A 24,447-nucleotide genomic window follows, 5' to 3' on the forward strand; every position below is an offset into this window, starting at 1 on the left:
ACCTGCAAGTAGTACATAATGATCCCTATTGTTTATATTTAAGCCCTCTACAGCAAATAAAAGTATAAACTCATTGTTGATTAGGTCAGTGATGTCTAAAAAAAACATATAATTATTATAATTTCATCAAGTGACCAAATACATCATCTGGCTTTTGCAGGAAATGGCAGGAACAAGGTCCCGGAGGGCCAAACTAAAACCAAAGGATGAAGCTGCATATTTTTCATCCAGGCTCAAAGATAAGGATGGGTTTGAAATAAAATACATAAATTCATTTAAAGGTGAGTAACACAATTGTCTATGTTTTAAGTATTGTTTTAACTTCTACCCTGACTGATCTGCTCTTGGTTAGGTCGAGGAGTGTTCAGCTGTCGCCACTTTCAGAAGGGAGATTTCCTCATTGAATATCGAGGGGAAATCATATCTAAAAAAGAATATGAAAGAAGGCACAGAGTATACCATGCTGCACTTGAAGTTTTTTTATTTGAATTTCGTTGTGATGGAAAACAGTTGTGGTATGTATAAACTTTGCATTTCCTGATGCAGCAGTGGTAAACTAGAATTAACTTTTTATTATTATTATTATTATTCTGTGAAACTTTCCTATTGTATGATTCAGTCAATATTACACCGTGGAGATAGCACTATGTTCTTGCTGTTTCAGGGTTGATGCTGCCAGAGAAGATGCTTCTTTAGGGAGAATCGTCAATGATGATCATGTGAACCCCAACAGCAAAATGAAAACAATCAGAGTGGACGGAAAGCCCCATCTGTGCTTATTTGCAGTAAAGGACATAAGTCCTGGGGAAGAGATAACGTATAACTATGGAGATTCTGACTGGCCATGGAGAAGAAAGGTATTAACAGATTGAAATAATCCTTTTACTTTAATTTAAAGACACAGTTTACAGTTACATGTGGAGAAGTGTTAGTATTTGATTTTGAACCCACACAGGTTTGTTCTGAGGTTGTACGAATTGATTTCTTTAAAATTTCCATAAAAAGTGTTTTATAACGTAGTATAGTTGACCTTTTGTCAATCTGATTACACAGATCTTTCATATTTCACAGGTTTGTTCTGAGACCGAACAACAGGTGCATGCTTTGGTCAGCTGTGCAGCAGGAGATGGGTCAAAGGAGGTAAGTGTGTGTTTCTAATGCTCAACAGGTAGTTAAATCTCCATTAACTTTGGTAAGATGATGCAAAATCCTTATAAACTATTGATTTCTTTAAAATTTCCATAAAAAGTGTTTTATAACATAGTATAGTTGACATTTTGTTAATCAGATTACAAAAATCTTTCATATTTCACAGGTTTGTTCTGAGACCAAACAACAGGTGCATGCTTTGGTCAGCTGTGCAGCAGGAGATGGGTCAAAGGAGGTAAGTGTGTGTTTCTAATGCTCAACAGGTAGTTAAATCTCCATTAACTTTGGTAGGATGATGCAAAATCCTTATAAACTATTGATTTCTTTAAAATTTCCATAAAAAGTGTTTTATAACATTGTATAGTTGACCTTTTGTCAATCTGATTACACAAATCTTTCATATTTCACAGGTTTGTTCTGAGACCGAACAACAGGTGCATGCTTTGGTCAGCTGTGCAGCAGGAGATGGGTCAAAGGAGGTAAGTGTGTGTTTCTAATGCTCAACAGGTAGTTAAATCTCCATTAACTTTGGTAGGATGATGCAAAATCCTTATAAACTATTGATTTCTTTAAAATTTCCATAAAAAGTAATTTATAACATAGTATAGTTGACCTTTTGTCAATCTGATTACACAAATCTTTCATATTTCACAGGTTTGTTCTGAGACCGAACAACAGGTGCATGCTTTGGTCAGCTGTGCAGCAGGAGACGGGTCAAAGGAGGTAAGTGTGTGTTTCTAATGCTCAACAGGTAGTTAAATCTCCATTAACTTTGGTAGGATGATGCAAAATCCTTATAAACTATTGATTTCTTTAAAATTTCCATAAAAAGTAATTTATAACATAGTATAGTTGACCTTTTGTCAATCTGATTACACAAATCTTTCATATTTCACAGGTTTGTTCTGAGACCGAACAACAGGTGCATGCTTTGGTCAGCTGTGCAGCAGGAGATGGGTCAAAGGAGGTAAGTGTGTGTTTCTAATGCTCAACAGGTAGTTAAATCTCCATTAACTTTGGTAGGATGATGCAAAATCCTTATAAACTATTGATTTCTTTAAAATTTCCATAAAAAGTAATTTATAACATAGTATAGTTGACCTTTTGTCAATCTGATTACACAAATCTTTCATATTTCACAGGTTTGTTCTGAGACCGAACAACAGGTGCATGCTTTGGTCAGCTGTGCAGCAGGAGATGGGTCAAAGGAGGTAAGTGTGTGTTTCTAATGCTCAACAGGTAGTTAAATCTCCATTAACTTTGGTAGGATGATGCAAAATCCTTATAAACTATTGATGTCTTTAAAATTTCCATAAAAAGTGTTTTATAACAGTATAGTTGACCTTTTGTCAATCTGATTACACAAATCTTTCATATTTCACAGGTTTGTTCTGAGACCGAACAACAGGTGCATGCTTTGGTCAGCTGTGCAGCAGGAGATGGGTCAAGGGAGGTAAGTGTGTGTTTCTAATGCTCAACAGGTAGTTAAATCTCCATTAACTTTGGTAAGATTATGCAAAATCCTTATAAACTATTGATTTCTTTAAAATTTCCATAAAAAGTGTTTTATAACAGTATAGTTGACCTTTTGTCAATCTGATTACACAAATCTTTCATATTTCACAGGTTTGTTCTGAGACCGAACAACAGGTGCATGCTTTGGTCAGCTGTGCAGCAGGAGACGGGTCAAAGGAGGTAAGTGTGTGTTTCTAATGCTCAACAGGTAGTTAAATCTCCATTAACTTTGGTAAGATGATGCAAAATCCTTATAAACTATTGATTTCTTTAAAATTTCCATAAAAAAGTGTTTTATAGCATAGTATAGTTGACCTTTTGTCAATCTGATTACACAAATCTTTCATATTTCACAGGTTTGTTCTGAGATTGAACAACAGGTGCATGCTTTGGTCAGCTGTGCAGCAGGAGATGGGTCAAAGGAGGTAAATGTGTGTTTCTAATGCTCAACAGGTAGTTAAATCTCCATTAACTTTGTTAAGATGATGCAAAATCCTTATAAACTATTGATTTCTTTAAAATTTCCTTAAAAAGTGTTTTATAACATAGTATAGTTGACCTTTTGTCAATCTGATTACACAAATCTTTCATATTTCACAGGTTTGTTCTGAGACCGAACAACAGGTGCATGCTTTGGTCAGCTGTGCAGCAGGAGACGGGTCAAAGGAGGTAAGTGTGTGTTTCTAATGCTCAACAGGTAGTTAAATCTCCATTAACTTTGGTAAGATGATGCAAAATCCTTATAAACTATTGATTTCTTTAAAATTTCCATAAAAAAGTGTTTTATAGCATAGTATAGTTGACCTTTTGTCAATCTGATTACACAAATCTTTCTTATTTCACAGGTTTGTTCTGAGATTGAACAACAGGTGCATGCTTTGGTCAGCTGTGCAGCAGGAGACGGGTCAAAGGAGGTAAGTGTGTGTTTCTAATGCTCAACAGGTAGTTAAATCTCCATTAACTTTGGTAAGATTATGCAAAATCCTTATAAACTATTGATTTCTTTAAAATTTCCATAAAAAGTGTTTTATAACAGTATAGTTGACCTTTTGTCAATCTGATTACACAAATCTTTCATATTTCACAGGTTTGTTCTGAGACCGAACAACAGGTGCATGCTTTGGTCAGCTGTGCAGCAGGAGACGGGTCAAAGGAGGTAAGTGTGTGTTTCTAATGCTCAACAGGTAGTTAAATCTCCATTAACTTTGGTAAGATGATGCAAAATCCTTATAAACTATTGATTTCTTTAAAATTTTCATAAAAAGTGTTTTATAGCATAGTATAGTTGACCTTTTGTCAATCTGATTACACAAATCTTTCATATTTCACAGGTTTGTTCTGAGATTGAACAACAGGTGCATGCTTTGGTCAGCTGTGCAGCAGGAGACGGGTCAAAGGAGGTAAGTGTGTGTTTCTAATGCTCAACAGGTAGTTAAATCTCCATTAACTTTGGTAAGATGATGTAGAATCATTACCTTAGCATTACAGACGATTAGGACTGTGTGCTGCAATGAATTCTCACATGCCCTGATTGTTTGATCTAAGAATTCACTTGTATTATGTCATTTTCACATTAGTTGTTTTGGATACTCAAAGCATCACCATGTACTGCCGTGTTATCCAAATTTAATGTTCAGTACTCAAACCTTTTCAGATCTCAACAACGTCTGATTCTCAGCTGACATGTCATGACAACACTCAACAGGTAATGTACTTTCCATTAAAAATTAGCATTTAATAAGCATTTATTTCTTAAATGTTCTTTAGTTGGCAACAACAGTGATTTTTAATTACAAACTTAAAGAATTAAAAAAGATAGTGATAGGACAACATTTTGAGCAATCTTGCCAGGCAACTTTTTTTGAACAATGTTGCTTGGGCACTTTCCCAACTGAGAATGGGTAAAAAAAAATTTTTTCAGACTTTAAATCAGTCATGGGCCCTGTGTCTCTTCTGGTTGCCCACTGATGCCAACATTAATCCAAGTTGCCCCGCAACGTTGCTCATAAAGTTGCCCCATGTATCATCAGTCATAGGAATTGTTTAATTTACAATGGTATATGGATGATGGTTCATTCTGAGCTAGCATGTGTATCATATGTTGTATGTCCCCATACTTACTGCTTTTGTCATGTTGTGGGGGATGGGTAGAAGTTCAGGGTGTGTTTTGTCAAACTGCACAATGGTTTGTGTGTCGTATGTCCCCCATACTTACTGCTTTTGTCGTAAGTCCCCCATACTTACTGCTTTTGTCATGTTGTGGGGGATGGGTATAAGTTCAGTGTGTGTTTTGTCAAACTGCACCATGGTTTGTGTATCGTATGTCCCCCATACTTACTGCTTTTGTCGTATGTCCCCATTTTGTCAGGTTGTGGGGGATGGGTAGAAGTTCAGTGTGTGTTTTGTCAAACTGCACAATGGTTTGTGTATCGTAAGTCCCCCATACTTACTGCTTTTGTCATGTTGTGGGAATGGGTAGAAGTTCAGGGTGTGTTTTGTCAAACTGCACAATGGTTTGTGTATCATATGTCCCCCATACTTACTGCTTTTGTCGTATGTCCCCATACTTACTGCTTTTGTCATGTTGTGGGGGATGGGTAGAAATTCAGGGTGTGTTTTGTCAAACTGCACAATGGTTTGTGTATCGCATGTCCCCCATACTTACTGCTTTTGTCATGTTGTGGGGGATGGGTAGAAGTTCAGTGTGTGTTTTGTCAAACTGCACCATGGTTTGTGTATCGCATGTCCCCCATACTTACTGCTTTTGTCATGTTGTGGGGGATGGGTAGAAGTTCAGTGTGTGTTTTGTCAAACTGCACAATGGTTTGTGTATCGTAAGTCCCCCATACTTACTGCTTTTGTCATGTTGTGGGGGATGGGTAGAAGTTCAGTGTGTGTTTTGTCAAACTGCACCATGGTTTGTGTATCGTATGTCCCCATACTTACTGCTTTTGTCATGTTGTGGGGGATGGGTAGAAGTTCAGGGTGTGTTTTGTCAAACTGCACCATGGTTTGTGTGTCGTATGTCCCCCATACTTACTGCTTTTGTCGTAAGTCCCCCTACTGCTTTTGTCATGTTGTGGGGGATGGGTAGAAGTTCAGGGTGTGTTTTGTCAAACTGCACCATGGTTTGTGTATCGTATGTCCCCCATACTTACTGCTTTTGTCGTAAGTCCCCCTACTGCTTTTGTCATGTTGTGGGGGATGGGTAGAAGTTCAGGGTGTGTTTTGTCAAACTGCACCATGGTTTGTGTATCGTATGTCCCCATACTTACTGCTTTTGTCATGTTGTGGGGGATGGGTAGAAGTTCAGGGTGTGTTTTGTCAAACTGCACAATGGTTTGTGTATCGTAAGTCCCCCATACTTACTGCTTTTGTCATGTTGTGGGGGATGGGTAGAAGTTCAGGGTGTGTTTTGTCAAACTGCGCAATGGTTTGTGTGTCGTATGTCCCCCATACTTACTGCTTTTGTCGTAAGTCCCCCATACTTACTGCTTTTGTAATGTTGTGGGGGATGGGTAGAAGTTCAGGGTGTGTTTTGTCAAACTGCACAATGGTTTGTGTGTCGTATGTCCCCCATACTTACTGCTTTTGTCGTAAGTCCCCCATACTTACTGCTTTTGTCATGTTGTGGGGGATGGGTAGAAGTTCAGTGTGTGTTTTGTCAAACTGCACCATGGTTTGTGTATCGTATGTCCCCCATACTTACTGCTTTTGTCATGTTGTGGGGGATGGGTAGAAGTTCAGTGTGTGTTTTATCATATGGCACAATGGTTTGTGTACCCCATACTTACTGCTTTTGTCATGTTGTGGGGGATGGGTAGAAGTTCAGGGTGTGTTTTGTCAAACTGCACCATGGTTTGTGTATCGTATGTCCCCATACTTACTGCTTTTGTCATGTTGTGGGGGATGGGTAGAAGTTCAGTGTGTGTTTTATCATATGGCACAATGGTTTGTGTACCCCATACTTACTGCTTTTGTCATGTTGTGGGGGATGGGTAGAAGTTCAGGGTGTGTTTTGTCAAACTGCACCATGGTTTGTGTATCGTATGTCCCCATACTTACTGCTTTTGTCATGTTGTGGGGGATGGGTAGAAGTTCAGTGTGTGTTTTATCATATGGCACAATGGTTTGTGTACCCCATACTTACTGCTTTTGTCATGTTGTGGGGGATGGGTAGAAGTTCAGGGTGTGTTTTGTCAAACTGCACCATGGTTTGTGTGTCGTATGTCCCCATGCTTACTGCTTTTGTCATGTTGTGGGGGATGGGTAGAAGTTCAGTGTGTGTTTTGTCAAACTGCACCATGGTTTGTGTATCGTATGTCCCCATACTTACTGCTTTTGTCATGTTGTGGGGGATGGGTAGAAGTTCAGTGTGTGTTTTATCATATGGCACAATGGTTTGTGTACCCCATACTTACTGCTTTTGTCATGTTGTGGGGGATGGGTAGAAGTTCAGGGTGTGTTTTGTCAAACTGCACCATGGTTTGTGTGTCGTATGTCCCCATGCTTACTGCTTTTGTCATGTTGTGGGGGATGGGTAGAAGTTCAGTGTGTGTTTTGTCAAACTGCACCATGGTTTGTGTATCGTATGTCCCCATACTTACTGCTTTTGTCATGTTGTGGGGGATGGGTAGAAGTTCAGGGTGTGTTTTGTCAAACTGCACCATGGTTTGTGTGTCGTATGTCCCCATACTTACTGCTTTTGTCATGTTGTGGGGGATGGGTAGAAGTTCAGTGTGTGTTTTGTCAAACTGCACCATGGTTTGTGTATCGTATGTCCCCATACTTACTGCTTTTGTCATGTTGTGGGGGATGGGTAGAAGTTCAGTGTGTGTTTTATCATATGGCACAATGGTTTGTGTACCCCATACTTACTGCTTTTGTCATGTTGTGGGGGATGGGTAGAAGTTCAGGGTGTGTTTTGTCAAACTGCACCATGGTTTGTGTGTCGTATGTCCCCATGCTTACTGCTTTTGTCATGTTGTGGGGGATGGGTAGAAGTTCAGTGTGTGTTTTGTCAAACTGCACCATGGTTTGTGTATCGTATCGTATGTCCCCATACTTACTGCTTTTGTCATGTTGTGGGGGATGGGTAGAAGTTCAGTGTGTGTTTTGTCAAACTGCACCATGGTTTGTGTATCGTATGTCCCCATACTTACTGCTTTTGTCATGTTGTGGGGGATGGGTAGAAGTTCAGGGTGTGTTTTGTCAAACTGCACCATGGTTTGTGTGTCGTATGTCCCCATACTTACTGCTTTTGTCATGTTGTGGGGGATGGGTAGAAGTTCAGTGTGTGTTTTGTCAAACTGCACCATGGTTTGTGTATCGTATGTCCCCATACTTACTGCTTTTGTCATGTTGTGGGGGATGGGTAGAAGTTCAGGGTGTGTTTTGTCAAACTGCACCATGTCCCCATACTTACTGCTTTTGTCATGTTGTGGGGGATGGGTAGAAGTTCAGTGTGTGTTTTGTCAAACTGCACCATGGTTTGTGTGTCGTATGTCCCCATACTTACTGCTTTTGTCATGTTGTGGGGGATGGGTAGAAGTTCAGTGTGTGTTTTGTCAAACTGCACCATGGTTTGTGTGTCGTATGTCCCCATACTTACTGCTTTTGTCATGTTGTGGGGGATGGGTAGAAGTTCAGTGTGTGTTTTGTCAAACTGCACCATGTCCCCATACTTACTGCTTTTGTCATACTACAGTGCAGTACATTTGTGATATACATTTTGTTATTTGTGAAATTAAAATAACTTGTTCAAACCTTAGCCCTATGTCTTAAAGGTGCCATATAATGAAAAACCTTGAAATTTACCTTGGCATTGTTGAATAATATGGAAAGATAAAACTGTTTCTAAATGATTTTTGCCCTTACCTAAGCCACATACCTTCTGTATAGATATCAGAGACCAATTTAAATATTGTATTAATGCATTCTATTGTGCCTTTAACACCTAACTATAGTAATACAGTATAATTTCCTCTAATCAATTATAACTTTTTTTTTTCAACAGAACTGTAAACATGTCATAATATCTGCAGTAGTATCAAGCTTGAATAAATGTGATTGCTGTAGTGGTCCTTATTCCGCTTTTAAGTGGGCTGGTGTGAGATGTAAGGGTAAGTATTTTGTTCAGACAATTTTAATACTTTTAAAAATGCTTTACCATTGAAACCCTAAAACTGTGTAATCTTGACGTTCTAAATGCATCTTTAAATTAGCTTGAAAAAGTTAACTTTTCATTCTTTCTTTCTGTCTTGCTCAGTCTGTCTGCCTGTGTAATTGTGTAATCGATTCATATTTATATTAGTCTTTCTCTGTTCTCTTCCATCTTATAGCCACACTTTCAAACACACTGATCATCTATCACTGCTTTATCTATCACTTTTTAAAGCATCTTTTCTTGAATCACCTTTTATTCAAATGAAACCAACCTTGTTTATTATATGCTCAATCTAGTTTGTTCCCGCTTCTGGCATAAAACTTGCTACGAGAAAAATGTGAAGCCCAAACCTGACCCCTCAACATCCGTAAGTATGATTTATTGAATAGTCAGATATGTTTTATTTTTCAGCAATTTTCTTCCTTAGAACTAAACTTTCTGAGTATGTACAAAAGATATGTTTACTATTTCAGGATTCCGAAGTAGAATTTTCCAGTGAGAACATGTCGGATGAGGACTATGTACCTAATTCTGTCTCAGAAGGTTCAGACGTAAGCATAGCGTCTCCAGAAAAACTCTTAAACATTAAAAATACTGAAGTGTTCTGCATCAAATCTACTGCAGAAATTCAAAATGGCAGACCATGCCAAGAAAGTGTCATAGGTTCACTCCCAAAAGTTCCAGTCTGCACGGCACAGCTTGAAATGCCTAGTAGGAAAGCCATACAAGTACAAATATCGAAAGTTCACAGCGATGGCAATACTGAAAGCACTGTTGAGGATAGCACAGGCACAGGGGAAGATCCATCTTTACAATCTTCAAATATATCCTCTTCAGTAAGCAAGAAGAATTACTGCTACATTTGTGGAAAACCGCAGTCAAAATTTACACGCCACTTAAAAGTCCATGAGAATTCAAACGTCGATGTTGCTCGGGCTTTGGCTCTACCAAAACATTCCAAAGAGCGTCAAAAACTTCTGAACAAACTGCGGAACAAAGGAAACTATGAACACAATGCAGATGTTTTAGCGAATGGGACTGGATTGTTAAAACTCAGACGTAAGCCAAAGAAAAGATATGATTCAAAAGATTATGTGCACTGTATGTATTGCCATGCAATGTTTCTCCGAAGGGATCTCTGGAGACACGTTCGAAATTGTCTTTCCAAACCAGTGGAAGATCAGGCAGAGCCAGGAAGAACTAGGGTCTTGTCTTTGGCAACAATGTCTAATGCAGCCCTCTGCCAACAAATATCACAAGGTGTTTGGAAACTGCTAACTGTGATGAAAGACGATGACATCTCTGCTGCTGTGCGGAGTGACTTTTGCATTCTTCAGCTGGCCCAGTCATTTTACAATAAACATGGGGAAGATCCCACTAAATTTGACTATATTCGACAGAAACTCCGGGAAGTTGGAAGACTTCTGCTGATTCTGAGAAAGGAATTTTCTGTACAGACTCTTGAAGATGCTGTGAGACCTAAAAATTTCAATGTGGTTATCCAGGCTGTCAAAAAGGTATCTGGGTTTGATGATGTAAAACACTCATTCCAGACTCCAAGCCTTGCCCTTAAGTTGGGCCACTCACTGAATAAGATATGTGACATTGTGCATTGCCGAGCTCTAATGGCAGAAGATGGTGAGGGGATAAAGTCAACCCAAGCATTCAAAAAGCTGTATGATGCTAAATGGTCTGAACTCGTTTCCCACACAGCTTTGACCACCTTGAATGAGGGGCGCTTTAACAAGCCGTCTACCCTCCCTTTCACAGAGGATGTAAAACTTCTTCACCAGCATCTTGAAAAGGTTGTTGATATAGGTTCTGAGAACTTGAAACAGATGCCATCAGCACAAGTCTATGGCGACCTATGCAAAGCAACTCTTGCAAAAATAATTGTGTTCAACCGGCGACGTGGAGGAGAGGTTGCAAAAATGCAACTCAAAGGTTTTCTAGAGAGGGATACAGCTCCCCTACACAAAGATGTTGCTGTTGGGCTAACAAAGTTTGAACAAAAACTTTGTACACATTTTAGTCGGGTGGAACTTAGGGGTAAAAGAGGGCGAAAAGTGGCAGTTTTGCTGTCACCAGACATGGTTGATGCCTTAAACCTCCTCATAAGCAGAAGAAGGGAATGTGGAGTCCCTGAGGAAAACCAATTCCTGTTTGCTCGACCAAGCTGTTTGAGTTGTTATAGAGGACAAGACTGTCTGAGGATCTATGCACACGAGTGTGGTGCACAAAACCCAGAACTCCTCCGGTCGACCCAACTGCGCAAACATGTGGCAACTTTGTCGCAGGTGCTTAACCTGAAAAACCACGAGTTGGACCAAGTTGCGGACTTCTTGGGCCACGATATTCGTGTGCACAGAGAATTTTATCGACTTCCGGAGGCTACAACCCAGCTGGCCAAGATTTCAAAGTTACTCCTCGCTATGGAGAAAGGTTCTCTTTCAAATCTCCACGGCAAAACCCTAGAAGAAATTGAAATTGAAGGTAATGCTACTAAAGTTGTTACAAATGACATTTTGAAGTTAACTAAGTATATTCATATCCTAAAGATAATCCCTAACGTAGATCTTAATGTAATGTTCACCAGATATTAGAGTTATCACTATGTCTTCAATTTTTACTCTAACATTAGCAATGTTAAGCTTACTTGATACTCAAATTTTTTTTTAGACAAGTTAGACTTTTCTGATTCGGAACATAGTGAAGACAGTGATGCTGAGGAGGCGCATCCACAGACACAAACAGAAACAGGTAAAAGCACATAAACATACAAACATCAAATCAGTAAAGTCAGTGTAAGAAGTGCACCATATGATGCACCAAAACATTATACAGTAGTTCAGAGATGTCACAGAAGCATAATTTATATAGACCAAGCGCCGCTGCTGTTTGTTATAGTATTTTATTTTTCTATTCACAGATACTGATCCTGCCTTAGGAGGCCCATCTAAAGGTATGACAATACTAAAACTTTTTTAACTTCAAACCCACATGTGTATATATACTTTTGAAACCAAAATGACTGTTAGAAATGTTTAAAATGCAGTTTAGGTTGCTTTTGATTGCTTAAATTATAACATTGTGTAAATGATGCAAGTTTTTGGGGAGCACTTTACAGTAGGGGTACATGAATTACCATGAATTAATGCATAAATTAATGGAGAATTATGAATTACTTCATCCATTAATATCTCAATTATCAGGAACTAGCATGAGTTCAAAATCTTTTATTCATGACCTCATAGATGAAAAACACCTTAAGACATTCACTAAGATGAGTACATCATCATGATTAATAGGTTATTATGCATGATCTTGATGTTTTCTTTTTCACAGAAAACAAGATTTTTAATATCCATTATGGATAAAGCTATGCTTTTGGTACATGTACTAAAACATTTTTTTTTCTCAAATAAGATTACTTGAATTATTATAATAATATATACAAAAATCTGCATTGCCTCATGCATGCATACAGGTTAGAACAGTATATCAGTAACAGTAATTCATGTGAGAACTAATGTTTTTCATTAATTATGATGAGTTATCAAGCACGTATACAGTATGTCTTCTTCATAGCAGCCTGCATGTAAATGGACAGACCCCCAACACTGGCCAATCACAGCACAGAGTATGTGAATTCTGTTGACATCCAAATACAGTAGTCATCATTAACTAAGCATTAATTTCTTATGACCTCATCGTGTGTGAACCCTCAAGTAAAGTGGTAACTTGGTCTTCTGGAAATACTGATAAACAGTGTGTTATTAAAGCGATAGTTCACCCAGAAATGAAAATGTGAGGTTCAACTGCTAATCCCTAGGAGTCAGTGATGTAGATGACTTTGTTTCTTCAGTAGAACTCAAAGATTTTTAACTCAAACCGCTGCAGTCTTTCAGTCATATCCCTGATAGCGCACGTACATCTAGAAGATGTCTATTTGACGTCTGCATTTACATCTGCAAGATGTATTATTTAGGTTATTTGCTCATCTGCAATACGTCTATTGGATGTCTCTTTTTAGATGTCACATAGACGTCTGTTAGATGTCTTTAAGATGTTTATAATTTAGAATGTATGTAAAACTGACATCTGAAAGAAAGTTTTTAGACAGCGGATGTTTCCAGATCAAGAGATCTTTAACAGACATCTTGCAGACTTGCGTGTGTCATCTGGGATATAATGGCAGTCAATGGGTCCCAAACATGCACAGACTAAACCAAATACATGCTCTGGCATAGTAGTATTCTATCTTGTGTATAGGTCACTTATTTGTTTATACAGTGCAGAGTGATTGTGGTCACTACAGCTAATCAGAATGGTAATTACTTGTGCTTATCCTGATTGTTGCAACCGAATTTTGTTTAGCCGTTGTATTCACAATCTCTGCACTGTGTAAACAATGAGTGACATATACAGTCTGTATTTGGATGTAAGACTACTGTATTTGGATTTACATTTACATTTACATTTAGTAATTTGAAAGGAAAAGTAGAGAGGTAGGTCTGTAGTTCTCTACAAGTGATGTGTTAAGTGTTGATTTTTTCAGCAGTTGAGTTACCAGAGCCTGCTTGAATGCAGTAGGAAAAGTGCCAGTATGGAGGGATGAGTTGATGATGTGTGTGAGAGCTGGTAGAAGTGTGTGAGATATGGCTTGTAGAAGGTGTGAGGGGATGGGGTCAAGAGGGCAGGTGGTAGGATGACTGGAGAGGAGAAGTGTAGATACTTTTTCCTCGGTTAGCGCAGAGAAGGAGGAGAGAGGGTGATTGGCTGTGGAAGGGGTCGGTCTGTGCTCCTGTGTGTGAGGAGCTGAGAACTGACTGCTGATAGTTGTTGTTTTGTTGGTGAAGAAGTTCGCAAAATCGTCAGCAGTTAACCCCCTGAGGTCGGCTATCGCGCCGGCGCGATAGGCTCATTTTTTTTCGTATGAGTGCAAAAAATAAATAAATAAAAAATATTAATTTGTATCTTATATGCTTGTGTTATACATCAATCGATCCTGTTTAGTGTGTATTTTTTTTGTGTATGCTCATAATAAAAACAAAGTGTTGTGCTTTTCGCCAAATAAAGAAAAATAAACATGATGCGAGTTCTGCCTACTCTCCGTCAGTGAAGTCAATTCTGAAACGCGTCCGAAAATGAACTGTAACTCAGCGAATACTCAGTCAAACAGGCATACAGTCACACAGGCATGAAGCTTGAATTATCTTCTTTCAAATGAAGTAATTTTTATAAAAAACAAATATTCACAGTTTATATAATATGTATGTAAAGAGAGAGATGTCAGTCGTTCTCATCTCAGCTAATTAAGTTTTAATGTGACTCCGCCTACGGAGACCGCGCTATTCAAACGCAAATGTGAGGCGATCCATACAAACCTGTGAAACGCCCACATCCGCTGGATAAGGCCGGTGAAACACTGGATGCGTGGCGTAAGCGTCTCAGCTGCGTGGCGTGTCCGTTTTTATTTCGGCTCCCATCCATGTTAACAGTTTAGAGTTTGCATACTGCCTGTGTGAGACGCGCGTCTCAGGCGCGGCACGAGCCGCGTGGAAAACGCGTGCATTCTAGAAATAGAACCGACGCCTATTTTTCACGCGACACGCAAGCGTCTTGGAAGCGTTTCCATGCAAAATTGAATAGGAAAATCTGTTTATTTGTCATTTTGACACGAATACATATTAATAAATGTCCTTTTGATGTTTAAAAGTGTCTAGGTTTTGACATAAATGCAAATATAAATGTAATTTTACAAAATATGATCGATTTTCAAATACTGCTGTATTGAATGAACAGCTTTTAGCAAACTCTATTGCTATACTGAGATGAGGAATATATACTGTATGTGTTTTGTCAAAAATAAAGTCATCAACTAACTAATGAATCCTTTACTTTGAAATACGTATGATAAAATGTATACTTTAGTTTTGAAAGACGTTGACTAGTTTTGAAAAGATTATAAAGTATGTATGTGCATGCATATATATATATGTGTGTGTGTATATATGAAGAGTTCAGATGCAAAAGCCTCTAAATGCCATCTGAAATTTTCTCCTAGAATGATCATTTTTATGAAGCTTGTATATTTAAGTTAGCTATAGGTGACACGTCACCTGAATGAATGGCTCATTAAGTATGCAGGGACGTAGTCTCACCAGGTGTGAACTACTACATATGCATGATGCTGTTGGAGCGTTTACGCCCCATCCGCATATTGGCTTTCCAAACTAAAAGTGTTTCACAAAACTAAAATCAATGTATCGTTTTTTTGTGGATGATTAGGCAGGATGATTTTCATATCATTTTGAAGAAAAAACACTAGGCGATGAAATCCATTAGTCAAAAGTCTTATTGCCACATATTTAGTATGTGTTTTGTGGCCTTATTTCAGAAACTTTAGTTTTTAGTTTTTTCAATAACCACGCATAAACATTATTCTCTCAAAAATGCAGACATGTACATTCTTGTTGCTCACATATTATGGTAGCCCTGTTTGTGCTAAATAGTGTGTAATTTTTTTTTGCCATTAATATGTTTATAAGCAACTGAAAAAAGCACAAATGTCAGGGCATGTCAGAACATCTCAAGGACCCCAAAAACACCTCAGACCCCAGAGGGTTAAAGAGGAGGTGGGTGGTGGTGGAGGTGGACAGAGGAGAGAGTTGAATGTCTTGAAGAGTGATCGTGTGTTGGAGGAGCTGTTGATCTTGTTGTGGAAGTAGGAAGATTTTGCAGCATGAACATCAACGGAAAAGGAAGAGAGGAGAGATTGATACATACTCAGGTCAGATGTGTCTATTGATTTGCGCCATTTCCTCTCCATTGCCCTGAGTTCGGTCCGGTGTTCACGAAGAACCTCAGACAACCAGGGGTTAGAGGGAGTAGCGCGTGCTGGCCTGGAGGAAAGAGGGCAGATATTGTCTAGAGAAGAGGTTAGAGTGGAGCAGAAGGTATCAGTTGCGGTATTCACATCCAGAGATGAGAATTGTGGGGGTGAGGGAAGAGAAAATGACACGGCAGATGAAAGATGGGCGAGAGAAAGTGAGCGCAGGTTTCGCCTGAAAGTGACTGGTGGTGGGGTTGGTGGTGCAGGGGCAGAGAGTTGTAGACTGAAAGTGATGAGGAAATGATCTGAAACATGGAGAGGTCTCACCAAGATGTTGTCTGTGATGCAGTTGCGTGTGTAAACCAGATCCAGTTGGTTGCCTGATTTGTGAGTGCCTGTGGTGATGAATTGTTTGAGATGTCAACAAATTTTGCACACTGTGCTGTGATTGGCCAGTGTTGCGCTCTGTCCATATTCCTACAGGCTACTATGAAGAAGACATGAACATGCTTGATACCTCATCTTTAATGAAAAACATGAGTTCTGACATTAATTGATATACTCTTCTAGCCTGTATGCATGCATGAGGTAATATTTATTATTTTTCTATATTCCTTTTAATAATTCAAGTAGTCTTACATGCACAAAATGTTTTTTTGTATTTTGAATCATGTGCCATGACTATAGGTTTATCTACAATGTATAGTAAATACCTTGTTTTTTGTGAACAATGAAAACATCATGATCATGCATAATAAATATAAATCATGATGATGTACTTGTCTTAATGTCTTAGGCTATGTTCACACTTAGTGTCTTTTTTGACAAGAAAAAGTTGACAATGCCGTTTTTTTAGCAAAAAAGAAAACGCTGGCAGCGTTCGGGTACAAATAGCAGCCGAGCGCGTCTTTTGTTGCTATAACAACAGCTGCAACAGTAGCCTAGTGCTGTGTGATGCAAAAAATGTCGAGAAAGAGAAAGTTGGCTCTTGCGATGGCTTTTGAAGTTACCGGGGAGGAGAATGTCGGTTCACAAAGACGTTTGTGGGTGCACGACATTATACGGGAAAGGAAACTGTATGGAGCTCCTTGTGCTCCGAAACAAGGACGATAAGTTTATCTACCGGCACCGTCTCCATTTTTTCTTGTTATTCTTGTTGTTATGGAAACGACAGGTCTCACTACTCGCTTGTCATTGGTCAGCTGTCAAAAAGGCGCTTGACGTAGGGCGTTCTTTTCATAAAAGTTGAACTTTTTTCAACTTAAAAAGACGCTCTGAGCTGCAGAAAAAGACGCCGGCGGTGGCGTCTAAAAAAGCGCTCAGGACTTTTTTGAAAAAACGGTTTACTCCATAGGGTTATAATGTAGAACAGACGCTGGTAGTTCGAAAAAAGACGCTAAGTGTGAACATAGCCTTAAGGTGTTTTTCATCCATGAAGTCATGAATGAAAGACTTTGAGCTTGTGTTAGTTCCTGATAATTCATGAGATTCACACTTGCCATAGTGTTACCATGTTTTGAATATGTATTTTATTTTTATTTTTTTAAAGATCATTGCATGAAGGACAAATATCACAGCAGGAGGGAGGAGCATGAACAACCTGGTAAAAGCACACAATCATATAAAGAAAGAACACTGTACTAGGGAATTCTCTAGATCAATCATTTTAGCTGGTTTTATAGTAAAGGAGGATTTTTTGCTAGAGATTTACAGTTTCCACTTAAATGTGTAGAATAATTTATGAAATGTTTGAGTATGTTCCATCAGAACCTTTATTCTGAGCCATTCTATTCATACCACAGGAATGAAGAAAGCTAGGCGGCCTGTTGTGAACCCTACAGGCACCTCAGATGGTATGAGCATCTACCTCACTCAGCCAGCATATCCATTAAGGTTTGATTCAATTCATGCAGACCAAGCAATACTACTGTTTGTTATAGTGTTTTATTTGTCTATTCACAGATATTGAGACTTCCTTTGGAGGCTCATCTCAAGGTATGATGAGAATACTACTAGTATAATGAGAACTACTTATCTATATTGGCCTGTCATGATAACTTTTTGTTGGTCGATATATTGCCCCTTAAAATAATTGTGATAAGTGATATTATTGTCATTTTAAGACCATTTTATGCCAGTGAATGTAAAATAATAATATAACAGCATAATAATGCAAGAAGGCCACACACTTTCAATTAATAAACAAACATTTAATTCATAAATGATTTAGATCATGAAAATGAAGTGTCCAAATATTAGATACCTTAAAAAACTTGAATAATAGTAAAAAAAAAAAATAATAATAGTAAATCCACATTTTCTTACAAATAGAAAAAAGACAAATGGACGAAGAACTGTTATGGAGATTTTTCCATCTACAGATTTTTCCTTTTTTTATGTTTTATGTTATGTTTTATGTTATTGTGTTTTTTATGTAAATATAAATGGTGATGTATTGCATTGGCAAAAATTGAGATCATGTACATTTATTGTGCGATAAGTCGATATATTGATTATCGTGACAGGGTGGGATGCAGCGATTATAGATTTTGGCTGTACGATTATAGTCTGAGGAATAATCACGGTTTCACAGTTATCACAGTAATTATTATTCATTAATTCATTTTAAAACACTATTAGTTAAAACAAATAATAGTCCATTTCCAGTCCTGTAATAATTTTACACTGAAAATATATAACAGAATAATGAATAAATAAATAAATAAATAAATAAAAATAAGAATAAAAAATAATAGTATTTGTCTGTATAAAATCTTAGCTAAATATTAGCTAAGTATTTCCCTATTAAAGAGGACAAATGTAGTTAAATGCACTTTAAGTTGTGATCAACTATATTACAAAATTGTTTGGTATTTTCATTTTTTTTGGACCAGAGTAGAAACATTGAAAATAAAAAAGCTCTAACTGGCTTTTGACTTAACAATATAGCCTCCTTTTGAAAATGAATAATGCAGTACAGTGAAAATAAATAAAAAGAAACACATCTCTGGTATTGAATATTAGCAAGCTATACATATCCTTTTGGAACAAAACAAGGAGTCAAAAGCTGCAGGACCCACATACAACATGGCCCTCAAATTGCACACTTATCTTCAGTCCTTTCTGTTCATATTATAGTGCAGAAATGTAAGCATGTTCACATTCTCAGTGCTCAGTCTTGACCTCTGAACTTTAAGCTAGCGCACAGTTGGAAAAACTTTTAGTTGCAGCAGTTTTATTCCGTGCAGAAGAAACGCTGTGTTGAGAAGCCTTAACGATTAATTAACCGTGACGAATTAAAGCACGGTTAATAGTGAAATCAGTTTATCGTTGCATCCCTAGTGACAGGCCTAAATCTATATTAGGAAATAAGCAACCATGTAGTCAGGTCTTTAATTTTATTCTTTTATTTACAATTTGATATTTGATGTATGAGGAATGTAACATTGGGCCAACAGTTAAAACCAATTTTACTCTTACGGATTAGTGACCTATACAACAAGACTTGACTAAAGACAAGGGTTGGTAAGAGTGTGGCTGGTTGGGAGAAGAGGGAGAGGAGCTCTGGCCATCATAGTGTTCAACCCAGGGTTCAGGAACCTGTTTTCCTCTTTTGTAGGGAATCATGAAAATTCTGCTGAAAAAAATCTGGATGATGCTAAAAGGAAGCAGAAACAAGCCTGGTCTCCAACTGAAATTGCAGCAGTACAGAGGCATTTCCGCGACCACATAGCAAGGGGTAAACTCGCCACTAAAATTGAATGCCAGCAGTGCAAGAATGCTGAGCATCCAGCTTTGGCTACTCGCACGCTCCAAAACATTAGGGATTTTGTCAGGAATCGCGGCTTAACCCTAAAAAAGAAACAGTCTCATTAGGTGTTTTTGTTTTTTACTTTTTGTTTATATGTAAGCAGAATATTCTTCTGCTGTTAAAGTTTGTTCATGGATTCAGTATGCTTTCAGCAATGTTTAGTTTAGCTGTTATGCTTAGGAACAGTTAAAATATTTAAGTTGTTCTCTTTACACTTACAGTAAGAGCGTTTGTTTTTTCATTACACACAGTACACACAGGATGTTTCTTGATACACAAAATGATCTTGTGATGTAAAATATTAAGGGCAACTACAGTAATTTTGCTGTAAACAAGAACAAAATAAACTTTGCTCTTTGTTCACAGAATGTGCATACTGTTATGTCTGCACCGCTTGTTTGAATGTTGTTTCTTCGCTTAAATATGATCACCCACTCTGGGTTTTTCTGCAAACAACCGGCTAGATTTACATTATGTGTATAGATAGATAGATAGATAGATAGATAGATAGATAGATAGATAGATAGATAGATAGTAGGGGTGTAACGGTTCACAAAATTCACGTTTTTTTTTATTACTTTGAGCAATTCTGGAGCTATGATTGACTAGGAGCATATAAAACAAACAGCTCCTTGGAAAAAATTAAATGTAATATTGTAGTAGGCTAGAGTTATAAACGGGTTTGTTTTAGTTCATATATCCATAGTGAATGTTGCTGATCTGTGGACAAGTTCATTCAAGGCACAATGTTTCTTCCTGGTTTCCACGTCAGCGCTGTTTGATCCGTTAATAAAGGAGAAATGTAAATGTTTATTCTGTGGAGAATTCAAATGCTTTCTTTACCGGATCTCTTATTAGCGCTGTGTAAGTAACAGTGTCGCTTGATCATGTCCGGCTCGCGCTCATAGACAATATGCTCGCGCTTATAGACAATATGCTCGCGCTGCACAGGTCCAAACTGATAAACGGTCCTTCAACCACGCAATAATGAGCAGTTTCGTTCCGTTTGCATTACGTTTGCCATTTGATGTTGGACAATGTTGTGGTCGCGCCGGCGTCTCTTACATTATGAGCGCGCTTGCCATGCGCCTACATTTGAAATAAGCAAATTTTGGTCGGCAGGAAAAATGGTACAACGAACCGTTCGGTTTGAAAATGCGTACCGAAAACCGAACCGAAAGCCAAAATGCGTACCGAAAACAGAACCGAAAGCCTCGTACCGAACGGTTCGATACGAATACGCGTATCGTTACACCCCTAATAGATAGATAGATAGATAGATAGACAGACAGACAGACAGACAGACAGACAGACAGACAGACAGTCCCTTATGTCACTCCCAAATAGTACATCCTTGAATACACACTATAAAAGGTAAGGTAGCATATTTACAGCACTATACAAAAATATTTTACATACTTGCACAATACCTGCACCATGTTCTGAGTCTGATCATTGGTCCTCAAATATCAGGTATGTCCCTTTAATACACAGTCTTTACTATTGTGTATGTGTTAAACCATTAGTCCTCATATATCAGGTATGTCCCTTTAATACACAGTCTTTACTATTGTGTATGTGTTAAACCATTAGTCCTCATATATCAGGTATGTCCCTTTAATACACAGTCTTTACTATTGTGTATGTGTTAAGCCATTAGTCCTCATATATCAGGTATGTCCCTTTAATACACAGTCTTTACTATTGTGTATGTGTTAAACCATTAGTCCTCATATATCAGGTATGTCCCTTTAATACACAGTCTTTACTATTGTGTATGTGTTAAGCCATTAGTCCTCATATATCAGGTATGTCCCTTTAATACACAGTCTTTACTATTGTGTATGTGTTAAACCATTAGTCCTCATATATCAGGTATGTCCCTTTAATACACAGTCTTTACTATTGTGTATGTGTTAAACCATTAGTCCTCATATATCAGGTATGTCCCTTTAATACACAGTCTTTACTATTTTGTATGTGTTAAACCATTAGTCCTCATATATCAGGTATGTCCCTTTAATACACAGTCTTTACTATTGTGTATGTGTTAAACCATTAGTCCTCATATATCAGGTATGTCCCTTTAATACACAGTCTTTACTATTGTGTATGTGTTAAACCATTAGTCCTCATATATCAGGTATGTCCCTTTAATACACAGTCTTTACTATTGTGTATGTGTTAAACCATTAGTCCTCATATATCAGGTATGTCCCTTTAATACACAGTCTTTACTATTGTGTATGTGTTAAGCCATTAGTCCTCATATATCAGGTATGTCCCTTTAATACACAGTCTTTACTATTGTGTATGTGTTAAGCCATTAGTCCTCATATATCAGTTATGTCCCTTTAATACACAGTCTTTACTATTGTGTATGTGTTAAGCCATTAGTCCTCATATATCAGGTATGTCCCTTTAATACACTCAAATGACACTTTTGTGTGTTGTATATCTAGTGTCCTCAGAAATCACTTTAGTCCTTATAATAACGTTTTGTGTCATAGGTGGGGCTTGTGTATCAAATTATAAATTGTCCTCATAATTGTGTATATTTTCAGGTTGTTACATTATAGATTGTGTTTTGTGTAAACAAACTTTAAAGTGAAATCTGTGTTGTATGGGTCAAAATAGATTTTTTGATCTTCACCACATCTCTGTACAGCAAGTGGAAAGGGGTGTCCCCCTAATACACCAACACACCTGTTTGGGCTGCAGTGTCCTGGTAATTCACAAAAACCAGTATGTGTGTGTGTGTGTGTGTGTGTGTGTGTGTGTGTGTGTGTGTGTGTGTGTGTGTGTGTGTGTTTAAAAAATATATAATTTCATAACCAACAACTAATTATATTTTTAAGAGGATTATCTTACATTTGAATTTAGAGCTAAGATATTAGTAATATTAGAATCCATGACATCATGTGGACGTAGAGATATTTTGGAGGTCTTTTTCGAGGTTTTCTTCGTATTTGAAAAACTTACATTGTCAATCTGTCCTGTTTAGTATTGATATTTTAGGGTGAAGTGTGATAGCCTACCATTTAGCATAGCTTTGCTGTCAAGTTGTACATCTACACTGGAGAAACTTTTCTTTACAACTTTTTTTCTTTCTTCATTTTCAGTAAAAATCACTTTTACGTGAAAAACAAGTGATAAAATTAGAACAACATATACATTCAGGTTTTTTAAATTATTTTTTTTATGTATTTATTGTAGGGATGTTTATACATATATATATATTTGCAATATACAGGCTGATGTTCTACAGTATGTCTGTCCCTCATGGATCTTTAAGTCTCAGTGGCTCAGTGAATGTGTGAATTGCATGATTTAGGGGGTTTGGACACAGGGCAGATCTTTATCTGCTGGATGGGATACTCAGCCACTGAACAGGAAAGATAACTGTTGACTCAGCAAAAATCTCTGAAGAGTGTGAGAGCAGTTTAAATACAAACACACACAAACAGATACCCAGAGACTTTCCCCCACCTCAGGCACGAGCCGTTGAGGTCATGGGTAAATAGACTTTTTGAGAGGTATGGGTTTGTGGGTAATTGGACTGACAGCCGAGGGGAGTCAAGTCTGCTGATGTTTATTTACCTCTTTTGTTGTGCTATGAGCAGGAACAATGAAACGCTCTGGCCCGGGCCCATGATGACATCGCCTCTTGTGCTGTCAGGGCCCCGGATGAAATGAGCTTCTGCAATCCAAACTTCCTCTATGCCGAAAGATTTCCTGGGATTCTTCTGCTACGTCAGCCTGAATGAAGGTACAGGCTGAATCTGGATATGGGGTGAGGTCATGGAAGACCTGAGCAGCAATAAAAATATGTCTGGGCTTGTTATATAGAAGTCATTGTCATCTTCATTGAAGGTGCGGTGACTGTATAAACAAAGCTTCACTCTCTCTTTTTTTAGACACTATAAGTTGCTAATGTTTTTTTAAAGGTTTTGAATACAGTGCAGGTAGAGCTACTTTTGGGCGTCTCAAGCATTTAACACTGCAGTGTTTTTGTTCTCACCTCTCTGTTGTTTTGTAGGTCAAGATCACACGCCCTTATCAAAACACAACTTTCAGATCTCTGGCATTCTGCTCTGGTTGTTAGCATGCAGTGTAGGTGCTCATGACAGGCCGTTTTTATGATGCAATGGATTACTTTACTTTTTCAAGGAGAAGAACTTCCCTTCTCTAGCACATTCCTGAGTGTGGCTGCAGGCAAGGGCTGGGCTCAAAACATGTGCATCAATTACAAGAGATAAATATCATCAATGCCTGTTTGACGCAACACTGTCAATCAGTGTCTTAACAATTATAACACCCCAAGCTCATTTCCACACTTTGAATAGATTTATAGTTTTGTTTAACGTCACTTAATGCAATGAACCCAAATGGCACTCAGTAACTTTTTATAAAAAAACATTAAAATAGTGTAACATTTTGTGTTATAATGTTTTGTAAATGTTTTATTTTACATTAATTATGTTGCACTCGCATGCACCCTTACTACTTACAGTACTACTAATTGCAAAAATAATTATATTAATTAGTTATAACAATTACAATAATTATATTGTATTGTGAATTTAATATTTTTACTCTATATAGTGCTTTTAGCTAGTGCAGTTTGTAGACAAACTTAATACATCCACACCTATAGGTGTCAGTATAAACTACCAGCAAAACATGAACAAAAACCGATTACACTTTATTTCGATAGTCCACTTTAGATATTCTACTAACTATAAGTAACTTTGCAACTACATGTCAACTAACTCTCATTAGAGTATTAGTAGACTGTAGTAGACTGTTATGTTATGGTTAGGTGTTAGGGTTCGGGTTAGGAGAATAAGTTGACTTGTAGTTTCCAAGTTACATACAGTCAGTAGAATGTCTGTTGGGGGAACATCAAAATAAAGTTTTAGCAGACACTTTGTTTTTATTGTGAGTATACACAAAAATAATACACACTTA

General features: G+C 37.8%; 1 protein-coding gene across 1 annotated transcript; it reads left to right on the forward strand.

The window, feature by feature from the left end:
* Positions 1-614: 614 nt before the first annotated feature.
* On the forward strand, positions 615-19,842 carry LOC307149774 (uncharacterized protein). Its single transcript, XM_079856344.1, has 24 exons — positions 615-857; positions 1,072-1,140; positions 1,316-1,384; positions 1,560-1,628; positions 1,804-1,872; positions 2,048-2,116; positions 2,292-2,360; positions 2,534-2,602; positions 2,776-2,844; positions 3,021-3,089; positions 3,265-3,333; positions 3,510-3,578; positions 3,752-3,820; positions 3,996-4,064; positions 4,319-4,369; positions 8,681-8,786; positions 9,127-9,197; positions 9,304-11,323; positions 11,510-11,590; positions 11,760-11,792; positions 17,215-17,268; positions 17,468-17,518; positions 17,628-17,660; positions 19,285-19,842. The coding sequence occupies exons 1-24, from the start codon at positions 738-740 to the stop codon at positions 19,539-19,541; spliced, it is 3,774 nt and encodes a 1,257-aa protein (XP_079712470.1). The 5' UTR covers positions 615-737; the 3' UTR covers positions 19,542-19,842.
* Positions 19,843-24,447: the final 4,605 nt, after the last annotated feature.

This window comes from Squalius cephalus (genome assembly GCF_949319135.1).
Source record: "Squalius cephalus genome assembly, chromosome: 21".
Taxonomy (NCBI): domain Eukaryota; kingdom Metazoa; phylum Chordata; class Actinopteri; order Cypriniformes; family Leuciscidae; genus Squalius; species Squalius cephalus.